General features: G+C 38.2%; 1 protein-coding gene across 3 annotated transcripts in view; it reads left to right on the plus strand.

The window, feature by feature from the left end:
• ntrk3b (neurotrophic tyrosine kinase, receptor, type 3b) overlaps positions 1 to 16103 on the plus strand; it is a 221752-nt gene extending 205649 nt beyond the window's left edge. For all 3 annotated transcript variants that reach the window (XM_005913047.3, XM_005913046.3, XM_005913048.3), the window contains 2 exons: positions 6299 to 6457; positions 12027 to 16103. In XM_005913047.3, the coding sequence (XP_005913109.1) occupies positions 6299 to 6457; positions 12027 to 12212 (345 nt within the window). In that variant the 3' untranslated portion in view covers positions 12213 to 16103. The remainder of the gene's footprint in view (positions 1 to 6298; positions 6458 to 12026) is intronic.
• The last annotated feature ends 8227 nt before the right edge of the window (positions 16104 to 24330 follow it).

Here is a 24330-nt window from a genome sequence, read left to right on the forward strand (position 1 = left end):
GTGTTCGTTGCTGTTTGAGCTGGGAGAGCAGAGATAGCAACACGGTTAAAGCAGGGAGAGAGAGTGTCTCAAGATGGTTATCGGGGCCCTTTAAGATGTCTGGGGCCTCCTAGGGCTCCCTACAGGCCACGGTGCGCCCATCGAAGAGCCCGACTGGGCCAGTAATCTATCCCCCTGCCATGCTGCTGTGCTCTCCACGCCGTTAATCCAATCACTCCCCTGCTACGGTGGGACAGGCAGAGCACTAATCCAGTTTACACAGCAACAAAAAAAGCCCCAGACTCATTCCTCACTCCCCGCAGAGCATTGCCAGCTTCTTGATGTGACATTGAGTGAGAAAGATGAGGATAATTACAGGGGCAATTATTTTATTTTTATTATGTGTTCAGCTTTTTTTTTTCCTTTTCCCCCATGTTCCAAGCTAATTACCATGGCCTTGTCACAAAAACCCAAGGTGATGGCATGCAATCATTTGGGAAGCAGCGAGTCAGCCACTTTTAATGCCCCTCGCCACGGCGGCTCCGGTTAAATCATTAGTATGCATCTGATGAGGCTGGGCCTTGCATGCAGTGGGCAGGGAGGACCTCAGATAAGTCATTTAGACTAACGGGAACTTAATTAATTTTGTTTAATCTTTATAAAGCTCCACAGAGGGACAGATTGGTATACAGCCCCTCGCCAACTTCTTCACCTCACACTCGGCCCACCTAGCTTACCTCGACCCAGAGGTTTTGCATAATAGGGGCGACTGGTCTCTGCATCAATATTGGCTTAATGTTGTGTACAATGTTAAACTGTGCCATGTGTAATGAGACCAGGTAGAGTCTAAGTCTGTGTTCATTTGGCCCTTAGCTTGAAGTGAAACCCTAAAGAATGAGTTTAAGGGTGTGTGGAAGAGAGAACTACTGCCAGTGGCATTGTCAATAAGTGTGTTAATTCAGGATGTGGAGAAAGGGCACCTTATTTGGAACGCTTCATGAATTTATGTTTATCTTAATTACTGTTTTATCTGTCCTACCACTGAAGGAAGGAAAAACAGCAGCTTTGATTATCTTCCAAGGTGGTGACGGATCATAATTGTTTAGGCAGGGAGATGGTGGAGCAAGCCTCAAGAAATTAAGAGGTAAAGGATGCATCTGTGTAACACCTCAGATGCCCTTGAACAACTTATAGAGAAGCACAACCGGGGTTCTATAGGATTCAGGAGAATGATACATTGATTCTTTGTACTTTACAACTCGACAGTGAGACACGGTCGAGCACAGCACTTAACCCCTGGCGGGTTCAGTGAAAGACTGTGGTTGTACTGGGCTGCTCTGAGGTATAAACATGTGTCAATGTAAAGCAGGAGAATGGAGGTAAAACTCTGCAAATCCTCCTGATAAAAAGAGGGAAAAGTTTTTAAAGCATAAAGCTCTGAATAGTAGAAAGACTTAACATCGCTACACTTGACAGAAATGCAAATGTCTGTCATAACAAATAGCAATTCAAAATCCACATTATCTGTGAAGTATACTTTTAGCGATCTATGTTTCCAAACTGCTTTCGGAGACTGTTTTTATATATTTCAGCCATTATGTTGAAATGATTCATACTTAATTATTATTATTACATTTTTGTGAGAAAATGTGACAGTGGCCATTTTGATGAGTAAATCTTACAGGATACAATACATATATTAAGCATCTCCCATCCATATGGAAGTAAATGGAAGAATAATGAAAGTGTGTTCAGTAAAGAAGAAACGTCCTCTAGTGTCCTCCAGTTTGACATGCTGGAGGTTAATGGAGTGTGATTCTGATTCTCAGTCAGCATATAGGTGTTGGTAAAGAATAGTGTCTCTATTGGTCTTGTTGACCTGCAGGCCCTGTGTACAAATATTGATTTGTATTCAGTCCGAGAAAAGCATACAACTTTGGGATAACACTTTCAGGTAAACACTCTGCACACCAGATATCGACTTAGTCAAGACACCTGAGACAAGGAGCTACAATCAGGAGTTCAATAAACGAGGACACAAAAACACCTTGGGGTTCTTCTTTCTTGTATGATGATAGGTTACCATTGTATATCTCATAACAAGGCTTACAAATCATTCACCAGGTAGTTCTACTAGGCACCTTCATGAGTTTTTTTTTTCCACTGAACATTTTGGTTCACTTGTGTGTACAAAATTGTATGTGTGACTTTCAGTCATCAAAATTAACCTTTTCAAAAAAGGTTGTGTTTCTCTTTTAAATGTTAGTCTCACTTACAGGTTCAAATTTAGCCAATTATAATATCTAACAACTTTTAAAAATGGAACTTGACACCTTTTTATCAGTAAAATTAAACAGCTTGTACCCAACAAGTCATTTCTGAGTCATAACTATTTTCAACCTACTATCTGCCTGGTATAGCTGAACTTAGGGAAAATGCTAATGTTGGCTTGTTAATACAGGATGACTCATTTAGAGCATGAAATATAGATGAGCGACCTGTGGCTTTTTTGAAAAGCTTAGTTAATATGTTCTAAAAGCTACCATTTGAGTAGTGCTACAGTCACACTTGAAGATTGTGCGGTAAGCATGATATCTTGTTGCCTTTGAAATGGTTCTTTCTGTCTGTGACCACTCACAGTCAGCTGCCATCTTCAAAGTGACTTTGGTGCGTGAAGGCCGAGATAACACGAGACCAGTCAGTCTGCTGTTAGGTTGTGATTGAATGGAGTCAAGTTTGCAATTATACAAAATCGGTTTGTGATAATACGGTCATTAACTGTGACAAATCAGCAGAAATAGAGCACTTAAAACTGAAATTCATAAATTCAATTCCACAAATAATGACGCAGTTGCTGTCAGTTGCAATTTAACTTCAAAATTACATAAAGATCACATAAATGCTCAGTAACCTTGTTGTTATGTACGAATATAACCAGAATACAACCAGTTGTCCCTCTACTGCAAAGAGATGCGTCTCAGACGAGTCCACTCTCATTCTGTCTGGGTTTATAGATTTTTATAAATGCATTAAACAGTCTTACAAATAATTATAAATAGTAATGGACGGTAACATATATAAAAATACAAAATGTTATAAATTGATAGCTTTTATTTAAAAATTAGAGACTGTTCATTTCTTTGTAAGTGGGCAAGTGGTGAATGGTGCAAATGTATAAATGTTTTCTTTATGTATCTAATTCAGTCTAAATATAGAATTAAGCTGTTAATTCTCTAAAGTGATTTACATCTCTCCTTTATTAGACTATGGATGGTAATATCTAATATTTACATTTATACAATTTAAAGTTACCTAGTTCTACAGTGCAGGCCTCATATTAGATGCAGTACCAAGAATGCATCCAGCATTAAAATTATTAATTAGAATTAAAATGTTGATTTTTTTTTTACCGTGTGCTAAATCCAAGGATTAACGGTTTTCTGCATCATATTATCTCAAATTATTCCAACCTCTTAGCCAGGTTTGTGTTCCTGGTTATATTTTTTTTAACTGTTGTATGTTTCTGTTTATAGATTTTTTTTTTTCACAATTTAATCACTGTTAGCTGATAACAGCTCTGATGGGAGGTGGTGGCACTCATAGTGGAAGAGTCATAGGGCACATGAAACGTACTTTTTTGATTGACTGCACACACAGCCTGAAGCAGAGAGCCCAGCTCAACACAGAAACCTGAAACATGTGAACTAGCTAGCAATGCTAGCAAGCCCAGTTAACGAGGTGTGATTGCCATCCAGCCCAAGCAAAGATATGATTATACTTACCAAAACTGAAGCAAAAGCTTCTTGGATGCGCTGCACTTCACAGCAAGACAGATAATTCTATTAAAAGGGACCAACACCACATTCCTGGTCCATTCTTTGAGGCGAGCTTCATTTTTCAACCCTGGAGGTTGCTGCTTGATCTGCACTATATGCCTGTAAGGGCAGCCAGTGTTGTCATTGATACTTTTGGGTATATTTTCTGAGACTGTGTCGTATAGTTTCCAAGACTGTCTTGTGTAGTTTTACAAAAGACTAATTTGAAAGTAGCTAATAGTCAGTAGTGAAAGAGCTAACACATAAACTTGGTGCATTTAATAGATATTCGAGAAGGTTGCAGATGAAGGACATATAGAGGAAAACAAACAGAGGCCTCTAACTCGGCAACTAAATTTGATGAAGTGTACAAACCAAAGGACGCTCTGAATAAATGCCCAGGAAGGAGTAGACTTTTGGCAAACTGACAAATCTTATGTCTCTTTGAAAACATCCACCAAGATTCATCTGCTACGTCAAGCTGACACACGGAGATTGTGTTTGACTTTCAAAGGAAATGTGCAATGAGCGCGCTACGGAACTAGGAGGTAATTAGTAAGACTTGAGCTGAGTTTTTTTTCTCGATACTTAAAATGCCACGCAGCACTCACAGCTGAAGGCACACAGATGTTGGAGCTGGTAAATGGAGTTGGGAAAAGAGCTTATTATGATTAAATGAATCTGATTGTGTTGTAACCCAGAGGTACAGATAGGAGGAACCATATGAGGGTGAATGCAGCTACAAGCTAAGAGGTTTTCCTAATGATGATTTCAGAGCCTATGCACGTCTGACTGTGGATTTTATTTTGTCCTAAGCACAGAAAATGAGCCCAAAAGAGTAGTTGACTGGCTAGCTTGCTGGCCTACTTGCTGGCCTGCTTGCTGGATGGATGGATGGATGGATGGATAGATCAGTGAATGCATGGATGGATGGGTGGTTTTGATGATGGACAGATGATAGATGTGTGTCTGATATGCTGCAGGAGTGCTTTCACTGACTTAGAGATAAAAACCTCAAAGAGGCTTAGAATCCATCGTATTTTATCTCAACGGAACTGTCAAGATAACAACAGCAAAGGCCAAAAACTGAACCAGATAATACAAATAAATGACAGCAGGAAGTGATAGGGCAACAGAATGCTTAGAATTAGTATTGTAAGTAGTCATTTGTATTAGAATGTTACAAATGAATGGTGATTAAGTAGGATTAGGACATAAACTAGAACTATGTAGACTGCTGTCTGCTTAGTTCTATATGGCAACAAACACACTAAGTGTCTATTAAAGGCTATTAGATATTTACTCTTGGGAGTTAATTAGTAATCATAATCCTGCTATCTTAAGCCTTTGTTTGGAAATGTTGAGAGTAACCTTTACCTCAGTAAAAAGTAAAGAAAAACATGTACTCATCATCCAAATATATTTGTGCAGCTTTCACCACATTTGTTGTCTCATGAAATCAGCACATGGCCTGAGTATTGAACTTTAATCATGTGTTGACATGTATGTGGTTATGACAGATAGGCTATTTAAGCGCTTTAAGCTATTTTCTGATTGCCAGTAAACTTTTCTGGCAATCAGAAAATAGCACTAAAAATTTCTCCTGCAAAGGTCAGACCACCTGCATGTTTAAAACAAAAATCTGTTTCTAATACACTTAAAGCGTTCACTGTAATCACCGTAAGTGATACTGCACTCATATTCTGAGCTGAAACTTGCAATACTTTGCAGCTCATTCCCACATTGGTCTTATTCAACCCGACACGGCCATGATTAAAACACAGTCACTGACACGAATGGGAAATAGATCTTAAAACAATGCCTGCTAATGGAAGCTGATGATTAATGGGTGATTGTCTAATCGATTAATATCCACCCTGAAAGGAGTTACAGCAAGGGGAGACTTCATTTCATGTGCTGCTGGTTTACAGACACCAAACTGCTTCAAGCTGATATGTGCTATTCTTCAACTGTCCCTGCCGTGTGCAGATCTTAGAAACGCATGTTTGCATGCCGCTATGTTGAATTTAATCACATTCCTTAGAAGCCACATGAACGTCTTTACCATGATGGCGCACAAGTGTGTATTCAGCAGCTCTCTTATCCCCTTGGTTGATTTATTTAAAAACTGATTAAATTCCACATTCAGCTCCATGCTGTGAGACTTTGATCCTCTGCTTAATGCCTGTACTTCTGCAGAGAAACGATTGCTGTTTTACTTAAGAACAAAGGGGCCATTTTATACGATAACCTAAAGTATTTCTGTTGCTTCAATGCATACAGAGCTGTCAGCATTTTTCTATATTGCATCAGTGTCAACATTCAGCAGTGCAGCTGGCATTCATGAAATGTTAAGCCCAGAGTATCAGTTACATGTATGGACAGTTAATCCCCAGACACCAGGGAGTTGTGTTGATGACTGAGTCTTCTTATCTCTGTCTTAGCTGCAACATTTCTGTTTGCAATAAAGATCTCCTCTCCCCGCTCCTTTACTCTCCTCTCAGGTTGGAGGACACACCATGCTACCTATTCGCTGGATGCCCCCAGAGAGCATCATGTACAGGAAGTTCTCCACGGAAAGCGATGTCTGGAGCTTTGGAGTCATTCTGTGGGAGATCTTTACCTATGGGAAGCAGCCTTGGTTTCAGCTGGGTAACAACGAGGTAAAAAGCGCCTGAAGCACGATAGATAAACCTTCACAAGATATAGCACACACACATATTATCAAAGGCTGAATTACAGAATCTCATGCACACACTGGAAATTATAGCTCCAGGTCATCTAGTGGTAAATGTGAAAGTCTACTTTTCCATTTCCAAACATCAAGTAGGGCAGCTTATTGCAAAGCACATCAAAATCTTTCCCCACATGTCGTCAGCGAGGGGGAAAGGCTGAAATCCCGAGTTTGCTAATAGCAGATTTAAATGACCACTGCTATTCTGGATCTTAATCTACTGCCTCGTGTTGTTTCTTCACTCTTTGGTGAGGTGATAAATTGATGCCCATGCCCACATTACATAACGCCCGTGAGCGGTCTGTTTTTTCATTGAAGTCTTTGCTTTAAATCAATAAAATTCAATTAGGATTACGCTTGTAGGGTAAGCCCAGGCATTACAATAGAATGGAAATATCAATAGAAGTGTCAATGTGCTTTTGGGCTTTATACAAATGTGATATTTTCATATTTTTCTGCATCTTGCGCAGAAGAAGTTTGCTAAATGAAACACTCGGCTGATTAAACTGTGATGAGATGAGTGCTTTATTATATCACAGCCAAAGAAGGTAAATTGTTTTCCAAATGTAATTTTGTATGTACAGATAGTACAGATGAAATTCTTGTACTTGTTATTCACTTATTCACATGCCTATTATTCAGTTGTTGTCATTGTTTAAGTCGTTGAAAAATTACTGCAATAATTATAAATGAGCATTAGTGACTCAGTGACAGTGGGTACTGTAGGAACATGTTTCAAACAGGTATCACACTTCTGGGCTCCACTGGCTCCACTATCATCCTCTACGGAGCTACACCGACCAGCTTATCTGCTTTTTTTTGTTTGATTGGTTGGTTTTTTGATATCTCTAAATACAGCAAAGAATAATATATGTACTCTATACAGAGAAATACATTCTTTAGCAGAGAGTGTGATGCATTTTCTGTGGCAGACATGTCTCAAACATTTATTCTGCTTAGTGCCCGTTAACCAAGACCCCTGTTTTAGTTTTATATGTGATAGCAAAATGGAATAGCAGGTTACCCCATGGTGTCATGGTCTGTGTGCAGGCAGGCAGGAAAAAGACCTGATATGCAGACTCACAGAGGCAGAACTCAGACTCAAAAACCACAGCTTTATTGCTGGCAAACACAAAACAAAACCTAAACTGGGAGAGCTAGAAATGGGGCATGAAAACAGAACACACAGGCTAGTACTAGAGACGACGCGACAATGAACGGGAACGCATGCAGACACTAAATACAGGTGGGGAACAGGGCAGAGAGCAAACACCTGGGAAACACGGCTGAAACTAATTACAAAGACGAGATTGGGAGGAAGCAAAATGGAATACGTTGACCTTCAAAGTAAAACAGGAAACAGACTGAGCACAGAACAAAACCTTAAAACTAGAATACAAAAAAAGAACTCAGAATACAAGAAGTCATATTCAAAGGAGAAATCATAGAATGACAACAATAATACACAAAACACTGGGTCTTCGACCATTAAATAAATGTTGGTGCTTGAATTTAAGTAAAAGCTGTAAGAAATATTTAATGTTCTGGGTACCATGTTTGGTATGATCTCTCCAGTTAAAATAATGAATATAAAATTTTTCGAAGAAAGAAGTTGGAAGGAAGCAGAAAACTAATACAAACCACTCCAGAACAAGGTGTTCACACATTGTTTCTCACTTCTCCAAAATCTCTATCATGGAAGTTGTGAGTGTAAAGCAGGGGTAGGCAACCTTTCTGATGGCGAGTGCCATTTAAAATTTCCCTCAGAGGTCAGTGTGCCATATGTTTGCATTAGCAATAAATTTAATAACGCTCTATATTAACAGTTACACACTATATAGAACCACTTTATAGAATTATATTTGTTTGCATATGTTGGCAGCTATCAGCGAATAGTTATCAGCTATTTTGAAACAAAAAAAGACACTTTTTATCCATAACAAGAACTCCATAACAGCAAATGGACTGTAAATGCTATTTATGGTCTCCTCACAAGAATGATAAGAAAAATAAACTAAGCCAATATGGCACGTTTGTTAATACAGAGACACACGAAAATAAACTCCACCTAAACTTGGTTTATATCTGACCCAGATAGACTTACCTGAAGTTCAGTTCACCTGACGCTCGGACCGGCGGCCACCTCGGGTCTCTCCTCGTCCTGCCTCCGATCTCCCTCATCCACGTGCTGGCCTCCATCACTTGTTCATTTTACTGAATCTGTGGAAGCTCCGCGATGCCACCACCAAACAACTGAGTTATTTTTACACACCGGCCAACATCTGGCCAATCCAACACCTTTCATTGTTTATACCGTTACAAAAAATAAATAAATAAATAAATAAATCATCGGGCCACCAAGCAAATGCCCGGTATGCCCAATGGCCAGTCCAGCTTTGGCTGTGGCATCAGTTAACCCTTGGCACGTGTGCCTAGTGTAAAGTTATCATGACCCACAGTAGATGCATTATTGGAAAATAAACCATAATTCTCATTTAATCTGCTATGCAGAAAGCAAAAGGTGAAAACTACACTGCGTGCTAAATTGATGGTCAAGGATATTATAGCCAACCTGCTCTGTTTCATGCAGCCTCTCTTGCCTTGGCCTATTAGCAGCAGCTGATCCCAGTCCAGCCTTATTACATCTGCCCTCACGCTGCTGCTTATCTGTCCTCTCAAGTTGCTTATTATGTGAGGGGGTTGGAGTTATGCTTTGTACTGCGATCAGAGACCCCAACTGTGATCATAGGGTGACTAATCACACCCTTGTTTTCACTTTCACTTGTCTATTAGTACATGTTATCATATTTGCAAGTATATGATGTATGTACGAAGGACGCGTGCTACAATCTGAATCTCAGATGGGAAGTGAGACTACTCTAGGCTCTAATTGAGTCCAAGTACTATGTCAAGGAAAAATAAAGGCTGTAAATCACCAAAGCCCTGCAGAATACATATTATCTATATTATCTAGCTTCACTCACCTGAACTGTAACAATAAGTGGTCAAACAAAAGTAGGCGTCAGCATAATAAGTCACATGAAAGGGTGCAAATAACCAACCAGAAACATTGACAGGTCTACTTACAACAGAGCAGCTGACTTGACAAACAAAGATAAAACTATACTATGGGAAGAGTTTAAACACTTAATACAGGCTGAAAACAACACAGCTGCTACAGCCAAAGCAGCAGATTGTGAATGTGTGTGGTCAGTAAGACTGGAGAAGACCTGATATATTAATAAAGTCTCGCTTATTTGAAGCCAGAGAGGGAAGCTGAGAAAAATGCTGACTGTGTAAGTTAACAGATTTATCGATATCACAGCTCTATCATTACGACGCAGAGGAACCTGATGGATTACAATTGTTATTCCATTAAATTAATGTAGCCCCCATGATGTTTAATAACATCAAACACAAGCTTAGTCTCTGTGCAAATTTAATAATAATAACTTTATGTGCATAGCGCTTTTAAAGCACACTTTTACAAAGTGCTTTATTTGAAATAAAAGCCGACACATGCAGACACATAGTTAACCATATGGTCTAAGTGTCATCACAGTATATACATGCATGTATTTATGTAAACTGTGGCCCAAATTAGTGGGCAAAATCCTTTTTTTCAGCAGATTTAGGCAACCTAATACGCTGAGGAGGACTGTTCCAAAGTTTAGGAGGTTGTGGTTTTTAAAATAGTGTGGATCAATAAAACAATCCTCATTTTTCTTTATCATTAACAACAAAAAACAGGGGGGAAAATAAAATCCAAATGCTAATAAAAAGGATAAGATAGACGGAGGGAAACGGAGGGAAAGGAACAAAATCAGAAATTAAAACCAAGAGACTAAACATGAGAAAGCTAAATAAAAGAGGAAGTAAAACAACAGAGAGACAAAACAGACTGAGGGTGTACTCACACTAAGCATGGTTGCCTCGTACCAACACCAAGTGTGTTTGTCCCATCTTCCCACTGCCTCGCTGTCCTCTGCTCAAACCGCTCTTTACATGCAGACCCAAGTACACTTCACTTTGTTTCAACATCTCAACTTCGCTTCAGAGAGCACAATGAGCTTCATGATTTTATGCATTTTGTAGCTTAATTGGAAGCGGTGACACACTGGCCTCTCACATGCGTTACAGATTTGCTATTTACATAACACAGTGATTTTTACAGGGCCAGTCACTGTCACTGAGGAAGCATTCGAATACCAATCACACTACTTGTGTACCGTGCTTGGGTCTAACTGAGCAAGGCTCATGTCTTCAGTTGGACCAGAGCACAGTTCACTTGACTGCAGCCGTGCACACACCAATCACATTACTGTTAGAAGTAGAACTGGTTTGGGGGATTAAACACCTTTACAGTGCGCCATAAAACTAAACATAACTGAGAGAAAAGAGAAAACCAGGAACGCAAAGAAAAAAAACTGTACCAACAAACAAATTAAGGACCCCAAAAACATGACATCCCCCCACCCCCTGCAGTGGCGCTATGCACCACAGTTAGAGAAGCACTGGGTGGATTTTCCAAAGCTACTGCTTGATTGTAGCGCTTGCGATTGTGGAATTATGCATAAAGGCTCCAGTCAGTCTTAAAGGTAGCCCGTCCGCATTTTAGAGACTCTTATCATCTGGGGATGAGACATGACAGACGGAATATAACAGAAAGTAAACAAACGGTAGAACAATAGATCAAGTGTGTCCCTCCTGTTTTGTTCTAATAACGTGTACTGCTGTCTTGAGTAAAGTAAAGTCACATTTATTTAAACACAGATCAAGTTTGTCATACGTTCCTTCCAGAAAATTAGGCTTTAGATATCAGTAGATTATCAAATCCTTTGTTCTGACACTGTTGTTATGCTGCAGACTTGCAAGAGCGTGAAATTGCATGACACCATAATATGCCTTACGGGGAAAGTTTCTGTTTTCCCTCTTCAGCTGTGTTGTTAATTTCTACGCCTTGAAAAGTGAAAACTTAAAAAAAGATGTTTGAGATAGTTTTGATTAGTACACAAGTGTGAAGTGTAAATAATGTTAAGAAATCACAGTTTTTCCATAACATGACCCCCCCCCCCCCCCCCCCCCAATTGTTTCACACAAATAGATTGCTATCCATTCTTTTAAAGTACAGTGCCCTGGAAAATGAAGCCAAATTATCACAACAGCAGTGAGTCATCTGGCTAATTAGTGCGCAAGCACAATAGAGAAAAGATCAATCAGCCTTTTAACAACATCTAAAACATCCCAGCCCCACCAAATAGTCAGTATTATTGTTAGTTTGTGCTGTGGGACAGAAAAAAAAAAGTCTTGTTTCCCTTTTATTATTGCCCAAATTTAGGATTGAATGTGTTCTGTTTATTTCTTTCATCTCAGTTTCATTAGTTCAAACCTCAAAGGACATTTCTGCTCAGTGTCACCGCTTTCTCATTATGAACAAACCAAAGCAATCAGTGAGTGAGAATCTCCTGTTTCACTCCACTGCCCTGTCTCCTCTGCAGGTCATTGAGTGCATAACCCAGGGTCGGGTTCTGGAGAGGCCACGGATTTGTCCTAAGGAGGTTTATGACATCATGCTAGGCTGCTGGCAGCGGGAACCACAGCAGCGACTGAACATTAAGGACATTCAGAAGGTCCTGTTCGCCATGGGAAAAGCCACGCCGGTCTACCTGGACATCCTGGGCTAGCAGTGGCCCGTGAGTGGCCTCGCCAGACGCAAAGATCGACAGAGACATACAGACAGAACGACCCACATGGATCCAGGAATAACCAAACCAACCTGCTTCACTGTCGAAAAAACACCTGCATTGTTTGGGAAGGACTTAAGTGCCTGCAACACTTTTGGATATAGTGGATAAAACGTATTCAAAAAACACGCACTTTTACATTTTGTTTACTTGTGTATAAGATGTACAGGTTTGAAGAAGACTTCTTTTTTTTTTTTTTTTTTTTCCTTGAAAAACTGCAAAAATACACAAAAATGGAGACCGAAAGGAAAGTGGACTGGCAGTAGGAAGGGGCCGCAATTTCATTATATTGTGGAGAGAAGACATCAGAGTTCAAATCTATCCTAGGTTTGGTTTTATGAATATATATAGAAATATTACATATATTTTATATTTATTTCTTTTTGTCAAGGTGTTGAAGGGTCTCCCATGTGTGTTGCTAAGGGCTTGGCCCTGTCTGAAGACGCCACCGACAAACTATTGGCAGGGACTTGACGTTGGAAGCCTTACTTGCACTCTGATTGGCTGGCTCTGAGCTCATAAAGGGAGCTCTTTGGAATAACACTGGATGGTTGGAAAATAGCAGCGCTCTGTAGAGGACCTACCCAATCAGACAACTGACAAATCTATTTTAATTTAAAGATAATGTACATATTGTAAAATTCTATGTGTCAGAATTATGTTAACTTATTTTTTCCGATGTTACTTTGATTCCTTTTCTGACTGTGATCTGGGTGGCTAAAGTATAAAGCTATGGTATTTGTTTTCATCCTAATCCAGAGGAGATTTCCTTGGGAATTACTCGTGTCAGTGCTGGTTGTCTAATGTGGTGAAGGTGAATGCCAGTGAATACAATGCGAAAAGCCCACTGACACCGAATCAAAGAGACTTTGGCGAACGTGGGATGACTCAGAGCCATGGTTCAACATGACACTTTCCAAAGAGGTGATGAAACCTCAGATTCACGTTCCTTTTCATTTGCTTTTTATGGCAAGAATTATAAGTTGGTTAGTAATATCTCACGCCTCAGCCCTCAAATACACATACACACGCTTTGTCATATTCAAGCTTTTTGATGTAAAACTGCTTAAAAAAACAGCGTTTTTGTAGCTTTGAGTGTATTCTTCATTTGTGAGTCGCGGGGTTGTTGTCTTGAATTAAACAGCCTATTGTATGTGTTAAAGGAACTATTTGACATTTTGACCAATATGATTGCTTTCTTGCTGAGAGTTATAACAAATGCAGCTTTTATATCTTATTTTTTAATATGTGGCTACAGGTTTCAGCACATAGTCAGCTCAGCTTAGTAAAAAAAGCATCAGCTAGTTAAGCTTTTTTTTTTTTTTAAACTTGTTGAAAAGCACATTGACATTTTAACTAACACGTATATTTATCCTGATAGAGCTTATATGTAGCTTTGTGAATAATAAGTAATGTTTTAACTGAAAAATAATTATATAAAAAGCTTTTTCTTTTAAATCGAATATTATTAATTCAGTTTCTGTTCTGCTCTGAATTTTATTGTTAGGCCTATTTCAGATTTTTTTTTATTCAATCATGAAATTGTAATGGAAAACCTGCCAAGTAATTTTTATGTCCCAATTTAAGCCAAATATACCCAAAACTGCTACTGATTTACGAAAAGGAAAAAACTGCTAGAGTGAGTAGCCAATAAGAAACAATTAAAACGGTGAACCCCAAACGTCAGACCACTCACACTCAGATTAAAATGTTAAAATCTTATGCATGATCACATCTCTGGTCATTACACAAGTAGAACATTCAACATTTCATTTCCATTTTCATGGATAACTTTTGATATTTGTTGAACGTTATTCTCCATAAACAGCTTCATTTTCAAAATTAAGTTCTTTCAACTAATAAGATATAAGAAGCATCCAGGATTAGAAAGAGGTCAGAAATGAAGAATAATAGCAAACCCAAGTTTTAAAAAAATCCTTAACAAATTCAAAAGAAAAACTTTAATAGAAAAATCAACTTGAGTTTGTCACCAATCCCTTAGATTAAAACCAGAAGGATTATTATTTGAGTTAGCCTATATAACAGCACTTTATCGGATAAGTTTATAGAGTAGGATTAAGTACTTTGTCCACATGTAAACACCCTGGAAGCTGTTTTTCACAAACTCAATTCTCCTAAAATTGCCATTTAGAAAACACATCCAGTATCTTTACGGTCGATACTTTGTGAATCCAGTGATTAGACCTATTTTTTATGCTTTTAACGATAAATTTAGTTGTTTAGCTTATTTACATATTAACATATTAAGTATGTTCAACATTCATGTTATAGCTGCAAAAACAGATTTTTTTTAAAGAGTCAGTTAAAGCCATAGCTAGAGTTTTGATTGATAAACATCAGTACTTTTGAAGACTTTACAAACTTGAAAATGTAAGTAATAGCCATGCTGCTTTGCTAGTAAATTTCTGTAGACTGTACCAATGTTCCTTACATTGTAACAAATTTTAAAATTTAAGCTCAAAAGGTTTTAACATATGTGTCATAAAATGTGACACATTTCTCAAAAATACAGTTCGGTGGAATAAGCTAATTGGGTAAGCTACACTGGACATGGAGGGTTAGCTAGCTTTGGTTTCTTATGTCTTGATTGTGTTAAACTGAGGTTACTGGCCAACTTTCTTTCTCCCCACACTGAAGTGCATTTTCAGATGTTGGGAAGCTAATTTTGTTGCAAACAGCTATTCCCTATTTCCAGCGTTTGAGCCAGGCGAAACTCACAAGCTGTTGGTGCTAGCTATACATTGTCAATGCCGATATGAGAGCTGCATTGATCTTATCATCTAACGCTCAGCAAGAAAGCAAAATAGGATATTTTCCCCAATGTAGACCTCTTATTTTAAAGTATTATAGGTTGATGTCCTCAGGATCCTATCACTATACACGCTGTTAAAAGAAACACATTGCATTTTTATTACTATTATCATGATTTCTCTTCCATCAGCTGCACAAGAATGATGTTGGCTGATTAGAAAAACACTCCTGTTACAATTACAGAGACGTGGCTGCAGCAGGCGGATACTTGTCTTAATTTTTGGGCTGTACACAAAAAATAATAACCACTGAAGTGGGTCAGCTAATTGTGTGGTATCATTGCAGTTTTTAAAAATAATTACAGTATTAACTTAAAGAGAAATATGAAGAGTTTTGTTCTAAAATCCAATTCGACTCAAAACCTACAACCAAATAGATATTACTTTTGAAAAATCTCATAATTAAGTGCTCAGTTGGCAAAATGAGTTATTTCTTTCAGAGTGGATCCTGAAGCATTCTCACACACTGAATGATAAACCTCAGGCAACTATTTTATTTCATGTTGTATCTGGATATAGAGTGGTTTACAAAGGAGCTCTTCACATCTCTTCCTTATTATCTTGACATGAATTCTCACAGTATCACAATGTTGTCTCTGTTTCCCTTGGGACTGTGTAAATCATTAATGAGCATTTGGTTATTTCGAGTATTTTGTATGAAAGGCGAGATCCAGTCCATTGAGTTACCCAAAGCATTGAGTTTTTGTGTATTCTCTTGTGGTAAAGATAAACGCTTAAAGACATTATGACACAGACCGTGAGCGTTTGCAGGGTATTGTAATCCTTTCATGGTGAGTTGAATATTCTTTAAAAAGTCTTTTTTTTTTTTCTTGGATGAACTAACTGAACACTTTTTGAAGCAAAGTTGGCATATTACCATGTACACATGTTACAGAATATTAAAATGTGGTATAACATCTACAGTATATAAAATACTGGTATTCCATGATAGATCTTTGTATTAATGTGACTCTCTTAAGAAAATGTCTTCAAACAATCAGACGATCTCTTTTTCCATTTTGTCCTGTCTTATAAAGATGTGTGAATTTGACTAAATCTTGTCTTCATCTAAATCTCTCACAAAGCTGAACAGCATGGGTTCAGTGTATGTCTGTGTTGTCTTCTCCTCTTCTATCCATTGTTGATGTGATAGAAGTGATAGAAATATGTCTTTTTCTCAGGTAGTTTGGTATTTCTAAAGGTACATAGTTTATATCCTTGGATACTACAGGATGAGTCCAAGGGGAAACCTATTCTTCTGAAAAATGAAGCCAATGCTGTTTATCTAAGGCCCACTGAGGCTTTTCCATAGACTCCCATGTTAAAATGTCCAACTTTACAACAGGGAAAAAAAAAACCCACATGTTTACAGCCTGGTACAAAAATCAGTTTTTTATTTATTGAGTTTATTTTCCTTTTCATGACAACTTAACAGGAGGTACATTTCATTTCATATATTTTATTTTGTGCTACAACATCGTAGGGATAACCAAAATTATTGCAACTGTGTGCAATGAACTTGGGAATTGATTGCCTTTGAAATAGTGGCTCCAAAGATAGGGACCAGGTCTGCAACCACTCGCAGTCAGTTGCTGTCAGAGCAACTCTGATGTGTCAAGAGGATAGTAATAAGACAGAGTCATTCTGTAATCAGTCAACTAGATTCCACTGAATAAAACCAGGCAATTACATACAATCTGACAATTAACTGACAAACTAGTAAAAATCACAAATTCTTTTCCCATCTGTTGTAAACCAGTTTCAATCTACATACACAAACATTCATATTAAACAGTAATTCACATTAAAGACTTAGTGTACATTCAGCCAGATTGACATCGATTTGAAACAGGGACTCAGAAATACCTCCACAACATATTTGCTGCAGGACTGCAATTTCACTGCAGAATAACACAGGCCTTGGCAACCTTGCTTTTATATAGGAATATAATTAGAATCTAACCAGTTGACAACCTGACAGTTATTTGCAGACAAGTTGTGCTCATTGATCAGCTCTGATTGATTCCAGCATATTGGCAATCAGGTTTGTAAATTAGATGGCATTTATTTCAGTCACCTTAAATACTTGCAATCAGTTGCCAAATGAGAAAAGAAATTCAATGCAGTCACTAGGCAACCATCAGTTAGTTGCAAGGAGGTTGGTATCCTATTTTAACTCTGGTGTGACTGAGCATTTTATAATTATTTAATAATTAAACTTAATAATAATTTAATGATTTTCTGAATCAACGTGAACGTGATCAACATGAGCACAAACATTATGGATAGTAAGAAAATTTTCATCAAAATATGCACCAACAGAGCCAAACTTAAGTTTAAGCCTTAACTTATATTAAGGTTAGAGGTCACCATAGAGACCAGCTTGGACGTTTTAACAGGGAGTCTATGAGGATTGACTAATTTGGGGGTTAGCCTCATGTGTCAGTTTGACGAACTGTGTTGGCTTAGTTTTTCTGCTGATTGCTCTAAATGAAAGTGGTTACGTGGTTAATGTGATGGGTTATTAAGAGCATGGCTGCTTTGAGTGACAAGTAGGTCCTAACACCAACACTAGCTGTCTGCTAAGCTTTACCTTCACTAATTCCAGTCACTGAATTAGACCTCTCAACATTTGGTATGTTTGTTGGTGACTTTTGGAATATTTTAATGCAATTATCTAGGATTACACTATTATTAATTATACTAACAGCCTCTCCAAGAATTCTGTGCTCTAGTTTTGGTGAGAAATGGGAATTCACAAAATGACACAAAGGTTGAAAATATGTCGACTTCATTGTCAATTCTAAAGCTGTGTTGGTTTACACAGTAACCAGTAACCCTATAAAATATCTTAATGTAAGTACATACATATATAGAGAGAGAGATAGATATAGATAGATACACACACACACACACACACATACTGGCTGTTTTCAAACTCAAAGTTTCAGTTTTAGGTATTATGCTGAAAAAGCCTTTACAGTCCAATTACTTCCTGAAGTCAGTGGCATACAGACATCAGACATCAGCCGATCCTTGTATTTTCCATGGTGATGCTCTTGCAGCCTTCACTGCCGACACCTACAGCTTCTGCCTGCTGTGGAGTGTCTCTGACTTTAAGGAAGGGAATGAATGCATCTTTATCAGACTGAGATCAAGCAGCTGATATCAATGGAGTATAGTCCAGCTCTTCACCCTGAAGAACTCAAGTTGAAAAGATCTGGCTGATAGATGAAATGTCATGCAGTGAATTTTCAGCCATACATGCCCAAAGCCATAACACACACACACACACACAAGCACGTTTAAAAAAAGCTGGTGGTGCGCTGGGCCATAAACTGCTTCTTTCTTTTCCTCCATTCATTTCAGCACTTTGCAAGATGTTGATCTTCACCGCTCTCTAGAAGTCTGAAAGTTTCTTTCTTTATTTGTGAGTTCTCAATTTATTGATGTTTATCAGAGTTTGCATCTTGTACTGAGTCCTTGGAGGTTCCACTCATGAAATCTTGACAGTTCACAGGGAAACATTTTTGCCAGTAACCTGGAGAGCTTTGATAGCTGGCTCTTCACTTGTATAGGATTTGGGGTTTTTTTTCTCTTGAACATTTAAGATGATTTTGAACCTATTCTTGACTTCAAGCTTGTTTTCCATTTTCTGCATTTTTCTTAGATTATTTTTTAAAATGAGCCGAAATGTTGCTACTTTTGATAACACTCTAAAATTTTTGAGCCCCATAATTTCTTTCTTCTTGTGTGGTCAACTTATGTAAGCTTTAAATTATGAGCTGATGGCAGATTCCAATTAGCAAGGGCTTGAAAGAGCCACACCTCCCACACAGTTCTTTCACCCTACTCAAAACAAAGGTGAGATCTGGCAATCTAGCATCATTTTACTTTAAAATTAAGCGACCTGAAGCACTGCCTGACCTCAGAGCTCATCATGGCTCTGAGGTCATGATGAGCTAAAACTGTTAATCTCAAACATATTTAGTTCCTCCCTTCTTCATCAGGTCAACCTTACATGTAGAGAAGAACATTTAAGACACTAATGCCAAAAGCTATGACCCCTTTCAACTTTTCAATCTTATCCTACAACACAGATATGCCACAACTCTAAATAAACAGGTGAAGTGAATAAGTGAATAATATTGATCATATATTTCAATGCAATCTGTTTCTGGAAAGCAACAGATGCAAGCAGTCAAATTAATATTACCATCCACATGAATATTGCTGCAGATCTGCACACATGGAAAAACTTCCGTTTCCTAGTGGTTTTAAACCTCGAGTCTCTGTTGGCAAGTGTCCACATTAAATGACAGTGGTTTCCAGTATTGTTTTAGCCATATGTGTGCAAACAAGAAGAAAGCTGAGACACAGGCAGCGCCCAGGGATTTGAGGTCAGTAAGCAGTGTGTTATGACGATGGTACTATAATTGTGTATTGATTTACAATTACAAAGTGTTTTGTGTGCTAGGATTCAGTGTGTGTGTGCATGTGTACTCATACTGAGGTTTGGGTTTTCTGGCTGTTGCCCAACATCAGCTTGAGGAAAAGTACCACAAGTATGACACAGTACATTTTTCTTAGTAATTAAGTTTAGAAGAGTTGAATGTTTTTCTAAGTTTTAGATAACTGTGTTAGATTTCAACTGAGAGCAAGAGCATAAGTGTCAGTTAACTTGCTGCACAAAGGTCCATTACAGGTTGTCTGCAGCTTTAATGCTGGAAATATAAAAACACCTGCATGAAAATATTGCTCTTGTAAATGTAAATGATGGAAGTTTAATTTTATTTCATCTGGCCGCTCTTGAACTATGACACCAGAACTGTGTTTTCAAATGTTTAGTGTCAAACAGCTAGCGGGGTTACATAAAGGAAGCATTATCTGTACACATGCTGATAAGAATTTTATTTTCCTGCTCAGTGAAAAAAGCCTAACAATATGAGTCACATATACAGAGAGCGAACAGTTGAATGCATGGCACACCTTTAGAATTATTCACAGTAATGATATTAATGCTATAGCTATGTAAAATAATAATAACAATACTAATTACACTGATAACAATAATATTATCAGTAACATTACTGTAGTAAGGTAGTAAGGGAGTCTGTAACCATAAATGTAGAGAAGCAATAACAAAATAACAATTACACGGTTATTTTGATCACATTTACATTATTGAATGATTGATCTGTTGTTATAGATCAACTTAGATTTCATATAGAAATATAAAAGAAAACAATATAGCTTTAATCGGTGTCAATACATGAATACTGAAGATAAGCCTTTAGTTGATGCAAAAATTTATTTCAATTTAACTGTTAAAAACCTTAAAAACACCAACCGAATGAGTAAAAGAGGAGAACACACTCAGATGCTTCTAAGGCAAAATCACTGTCTGTTTTACTGCAACCCAATCAGGTCTTGCTTTTTTATGGACATATGTACTATACATGTGCATATTTACAATTAATATTTCAGCTCACTAAATGCAAATGAACTTTTCCTTTATTATATGCTATCAATTTAAAAGCAAGTAAAGTCTGGAGAAGGAAATTATTCTTCTAATAATAATGAATATAATTGATAAAGAAATATAACATTCTTTAAAACCTTTAGTGCCTAATCACTTCAATTTGGATTCAATTTTTTTAATTCACACATTTCTATTCAGCTCTATGTAGACATGTTTAAAAGAGCTGAAGAAGACTTTCAGATTAGGGTGAAATATTTTGAAGAATCTAAACAAGCCCAGTTGCCTTTTTCTCAAGCACTTTAAACCACCAAGAATTGGATGAGAAGGAACGTCTGCAGACATAAGCAAACACACACAAACAAAAATTTATTACTGTTTGAATAATCTTGCATAAAACAGAGACACTGCTTTTGTCTCCACAATTTCTCATAGAATCAATTCTATGTTAAGTATTTTGTTAAGTATTATATAAAAGTGATGACAGATATCATGTTACGTTCATTGGTAGATTAAAATATGAATTACTGAGATTGCATTTTGCATTCTTTTTATTATTGCGAGTGTGGTAACATGTCAACAAATACAGGATAATTTGTCAAGCTCAAGATGCAGCCCACAGTTAACTGACTCCTGCAGCCTGGAGGATAATGTTAAATGTGAACATGCAGACACGATGCATATTTTTAGATTCACTGTGACTCACACTCTCCGAAGATAGATAAACCAGACGGTCTTTGCGTGAATACGCACTGGATTAAAAAAAATTGTAATGGTTAATTCATTCGCTATTTTTTGAGTAAAATGTAATGTAAACAGGATGATGTAAAAACCCCAGCCTAAATAAGCAGTGGTTGCTTTAATCCTCTTCAGGAATTGACAACTGCTAATATTTTTTCAGGTGAGGTGAGGCATGTATTAGATTATAGTCAGCAATGTGTAGGGTAACTTAGCTGAACCAATGAGAGCAGGCTTTAAAAATCCAAACACAAAATGTCACTTACATGCATAGGATACCAGTGCCTTTATTGAGGCAGTATACAGGGAGTGCAGAATTATTAGGCAAATGAGTATTTTGTCCACATCATCCTCTTCATGCATGTTGTCCTACTCCAAGCTGTATAGGCTCGAAAGCCTACTACCAATTAAGCATATTAGGTGATGTGCATCTCTGTAATGAGAAGGGGTGTGGTCTAATGACATCAACACCCTATATCAGGTGTGCATAATTATTAGGCAACGTCCTTTCCTTTGGCAAAATGGGTCAAAAGAAGGACTTGACAGGCTCAGAAAAGTCAAAAATAGTGAGATATCTTGCAGAGGGATGCAGCAGTCTCAAAATTGCAAAGCTTCTGAAGCGTGATCATCGAACAATCAAGCGTTTCATTCAAAATAGTCAACAGGGTCGCAAGAAGCGTGTGGAAAAACCAAGGCGCAAAATAACTGCCCATGAACTGAGAAAAGTCAAGCGTGCAGCTGCCAAGATGCCACTTGCCACCAGTTTGGCCATATTTCAGAGCTGCAACATCACTGGAGTGCCCAAAAGCACAAGGTGTGCAATACTCAGAGACATGGCCAAGGTAAGAAAGGCTGAAAGACGACCACCACTGAACAAGACACACAAGCTGAAACGTCAAGACTGGGCCAAGAAATATCTCAAGACTGGTTTTTCTAAGGTTTTATGGACTGATGAAATGAGAGTGAGTCTTGATGGGCCAGATGGATGGGCCCGTGGCTGGATTGGTAAAGGGCAGAGAGCTCCAGTCCGACTCAGACGCCAGCAAGGTGGAGGTGGAGTACTGGTTTGGGCTGGTATCATCAAAGATGAGCTTGTGGGGCCTTTTCGGGTTGAGGATGGAGTCAAGCTCAACTCCCAGTCCTACTGCCAGTTTCTGGAAGACACCTTCTTCAAGCAGTGGTACAGGAAGAAGTCTGCATCCTTCAAGAAAAACATGATTTTCATGCAGGACAATGCTCCATCACACGTGTCCAAGTACTCCACAGCGTGGCTGGCAAGAAAGGGTATAAAAGAAGAAAAACTAATGACATGGCCTCCTTGTTCACCTGATCTGAACCCCATTGAGAACCTGTGGTCCATCATCAAATGTGAGATTTACAAGGAGGGAAAACAGTACACCTCTCTGAACAGTGTCTGGGAGGCTGTGGTTGCTGCTGCACGCAATGTTGATGGTGAACAGATCAAAACACTGACAGAATCCATGGATGGCAGGCTTTTGAGTGTCCTTGCAAAGAAAGGTGGCTATATTGGTCGCTGATTTGTTTTTGTTTTGTTTTTGAATGTCAGAAATGTATATTTGTGAATGTGGAGATGTTATATTGGTTTCACTGGTAAAAATAAATAATTGAAATGGGTATATATTTGTTTTTTGTTAAGTTGCCTAATAATTATGCACAGTAATAGTCACCTGCACACACAGATATCCCCCTAAAATAGCTAAAACTAAAAACAAACTAAAAACTACTTCCAAAAACATTCAGCTTTGATATTAATGAGTTTTTTGGGTTCATTGAGAACATGGTTGTTGTTCAATAATAAAATTATTCCTCAAAAATACAACTTGCTTAATAATTCTGCACTCCCTGTACAAACTGACAGAATCTAAACTCAGAGGTGCGGTGTTGGTTTGAATCACTCATCACTTTCGGCCAGGAGATACATTGATTTTTTGGTTAGGTTTAACTTAACAACATCAACCAGAAGTTAGAAGAACCTTCTCCCATCAGCAAAAAGCTCCTTCTTCATTTCTTTGACACCTAACACTGCGATGAGTCATCCTTTTCTAAAGAGGTTGCCTATTGAAACTCATTATAATCTACTTCAAAAATCCATTACTATTGTTGTTAGGGGCTTTATTTTATATAGTTTGACTGGACATTTGAGAGATTAAGGTCACCAGTGTGAGGAAAATCAATACATTACTCGGGTACAGAACAGTATTTATTCGCCAGTCCATATACACCAGCTAGCTGGCTGATTGCTCCCCTGTGACATGAAAGCTTTAAATATGGTGAGAGCTTATTCAGAGTGAATATGCTGTATTGTTGCATGTTTCAGGAAGATTGCTTCTCTCTATTTAAGTATTGCTTGTCAGCATCAAGTGCTGCAACACAGCCGAGCAATTTGAGAGGCAATCCAAGCATATAGAGGGAAAAGATTCGCTCCCAAATTGCTTTTAAAAGAGACCTCACCTTGATTCATCTGCATTTTTTTTTAACGCAAAACGACTACAGGGAAATGATTCACCTTCCACACTGGAGATGGTCTGTCTTCTTTTGTCAAAATAATCCTGAAGTTAATACAGCTGTGTCAGCTCACCGTGGATAAGCTTGTATTGGACTTCATTGATAACTGTGGCAGCTTTATAGCAAACACAAGCACAGGAAATGGGGGCTGAGGGCTCTTTGCATCTGGTCTTTGGTGCAAAGAGGAGGAGGTGAGCTAGTTTGTGAAACAAAAAAGCGAAGCTGCGTTTATGCTCATTATATTATCCTGCACCTTGTTCTCTTACCTGCAGACTCACAGGCAAATATACTGGCCTTGAATGCAAAATTGCCTGCTGCTGTTTGATCAAAAGCAGTTTCTTCCATAAGATAAGTTGGGAAATCCTAATCTTCTGTTCTGCCTCAAAGCAGTCTCTGGTGCTATCTCACTGCAAACAGTGTTTTTGTTGAGTACCTGAACCCAGAGCAGCCACTTCACCACCCAGGGAGAATGCCTTTGACTAAT

The sequence above is a fragment of the Haplochromis burtoni genome, unplaced genomic scaffold (genome assembly GCF_018398535.1).
Source record: "Haplochromis burtoni strain Fernald_Lab_line unplaced genomic scaffold, NCSU_Asbu1 Contig_2, whole genome shotgun sequence".
Lineage (NCBI taxonomy): Eukaryota > Metazoa > Chordata > Actinopteri > Cichliformes > Cichlidae > Haplochromis > Haplochromis burtoni.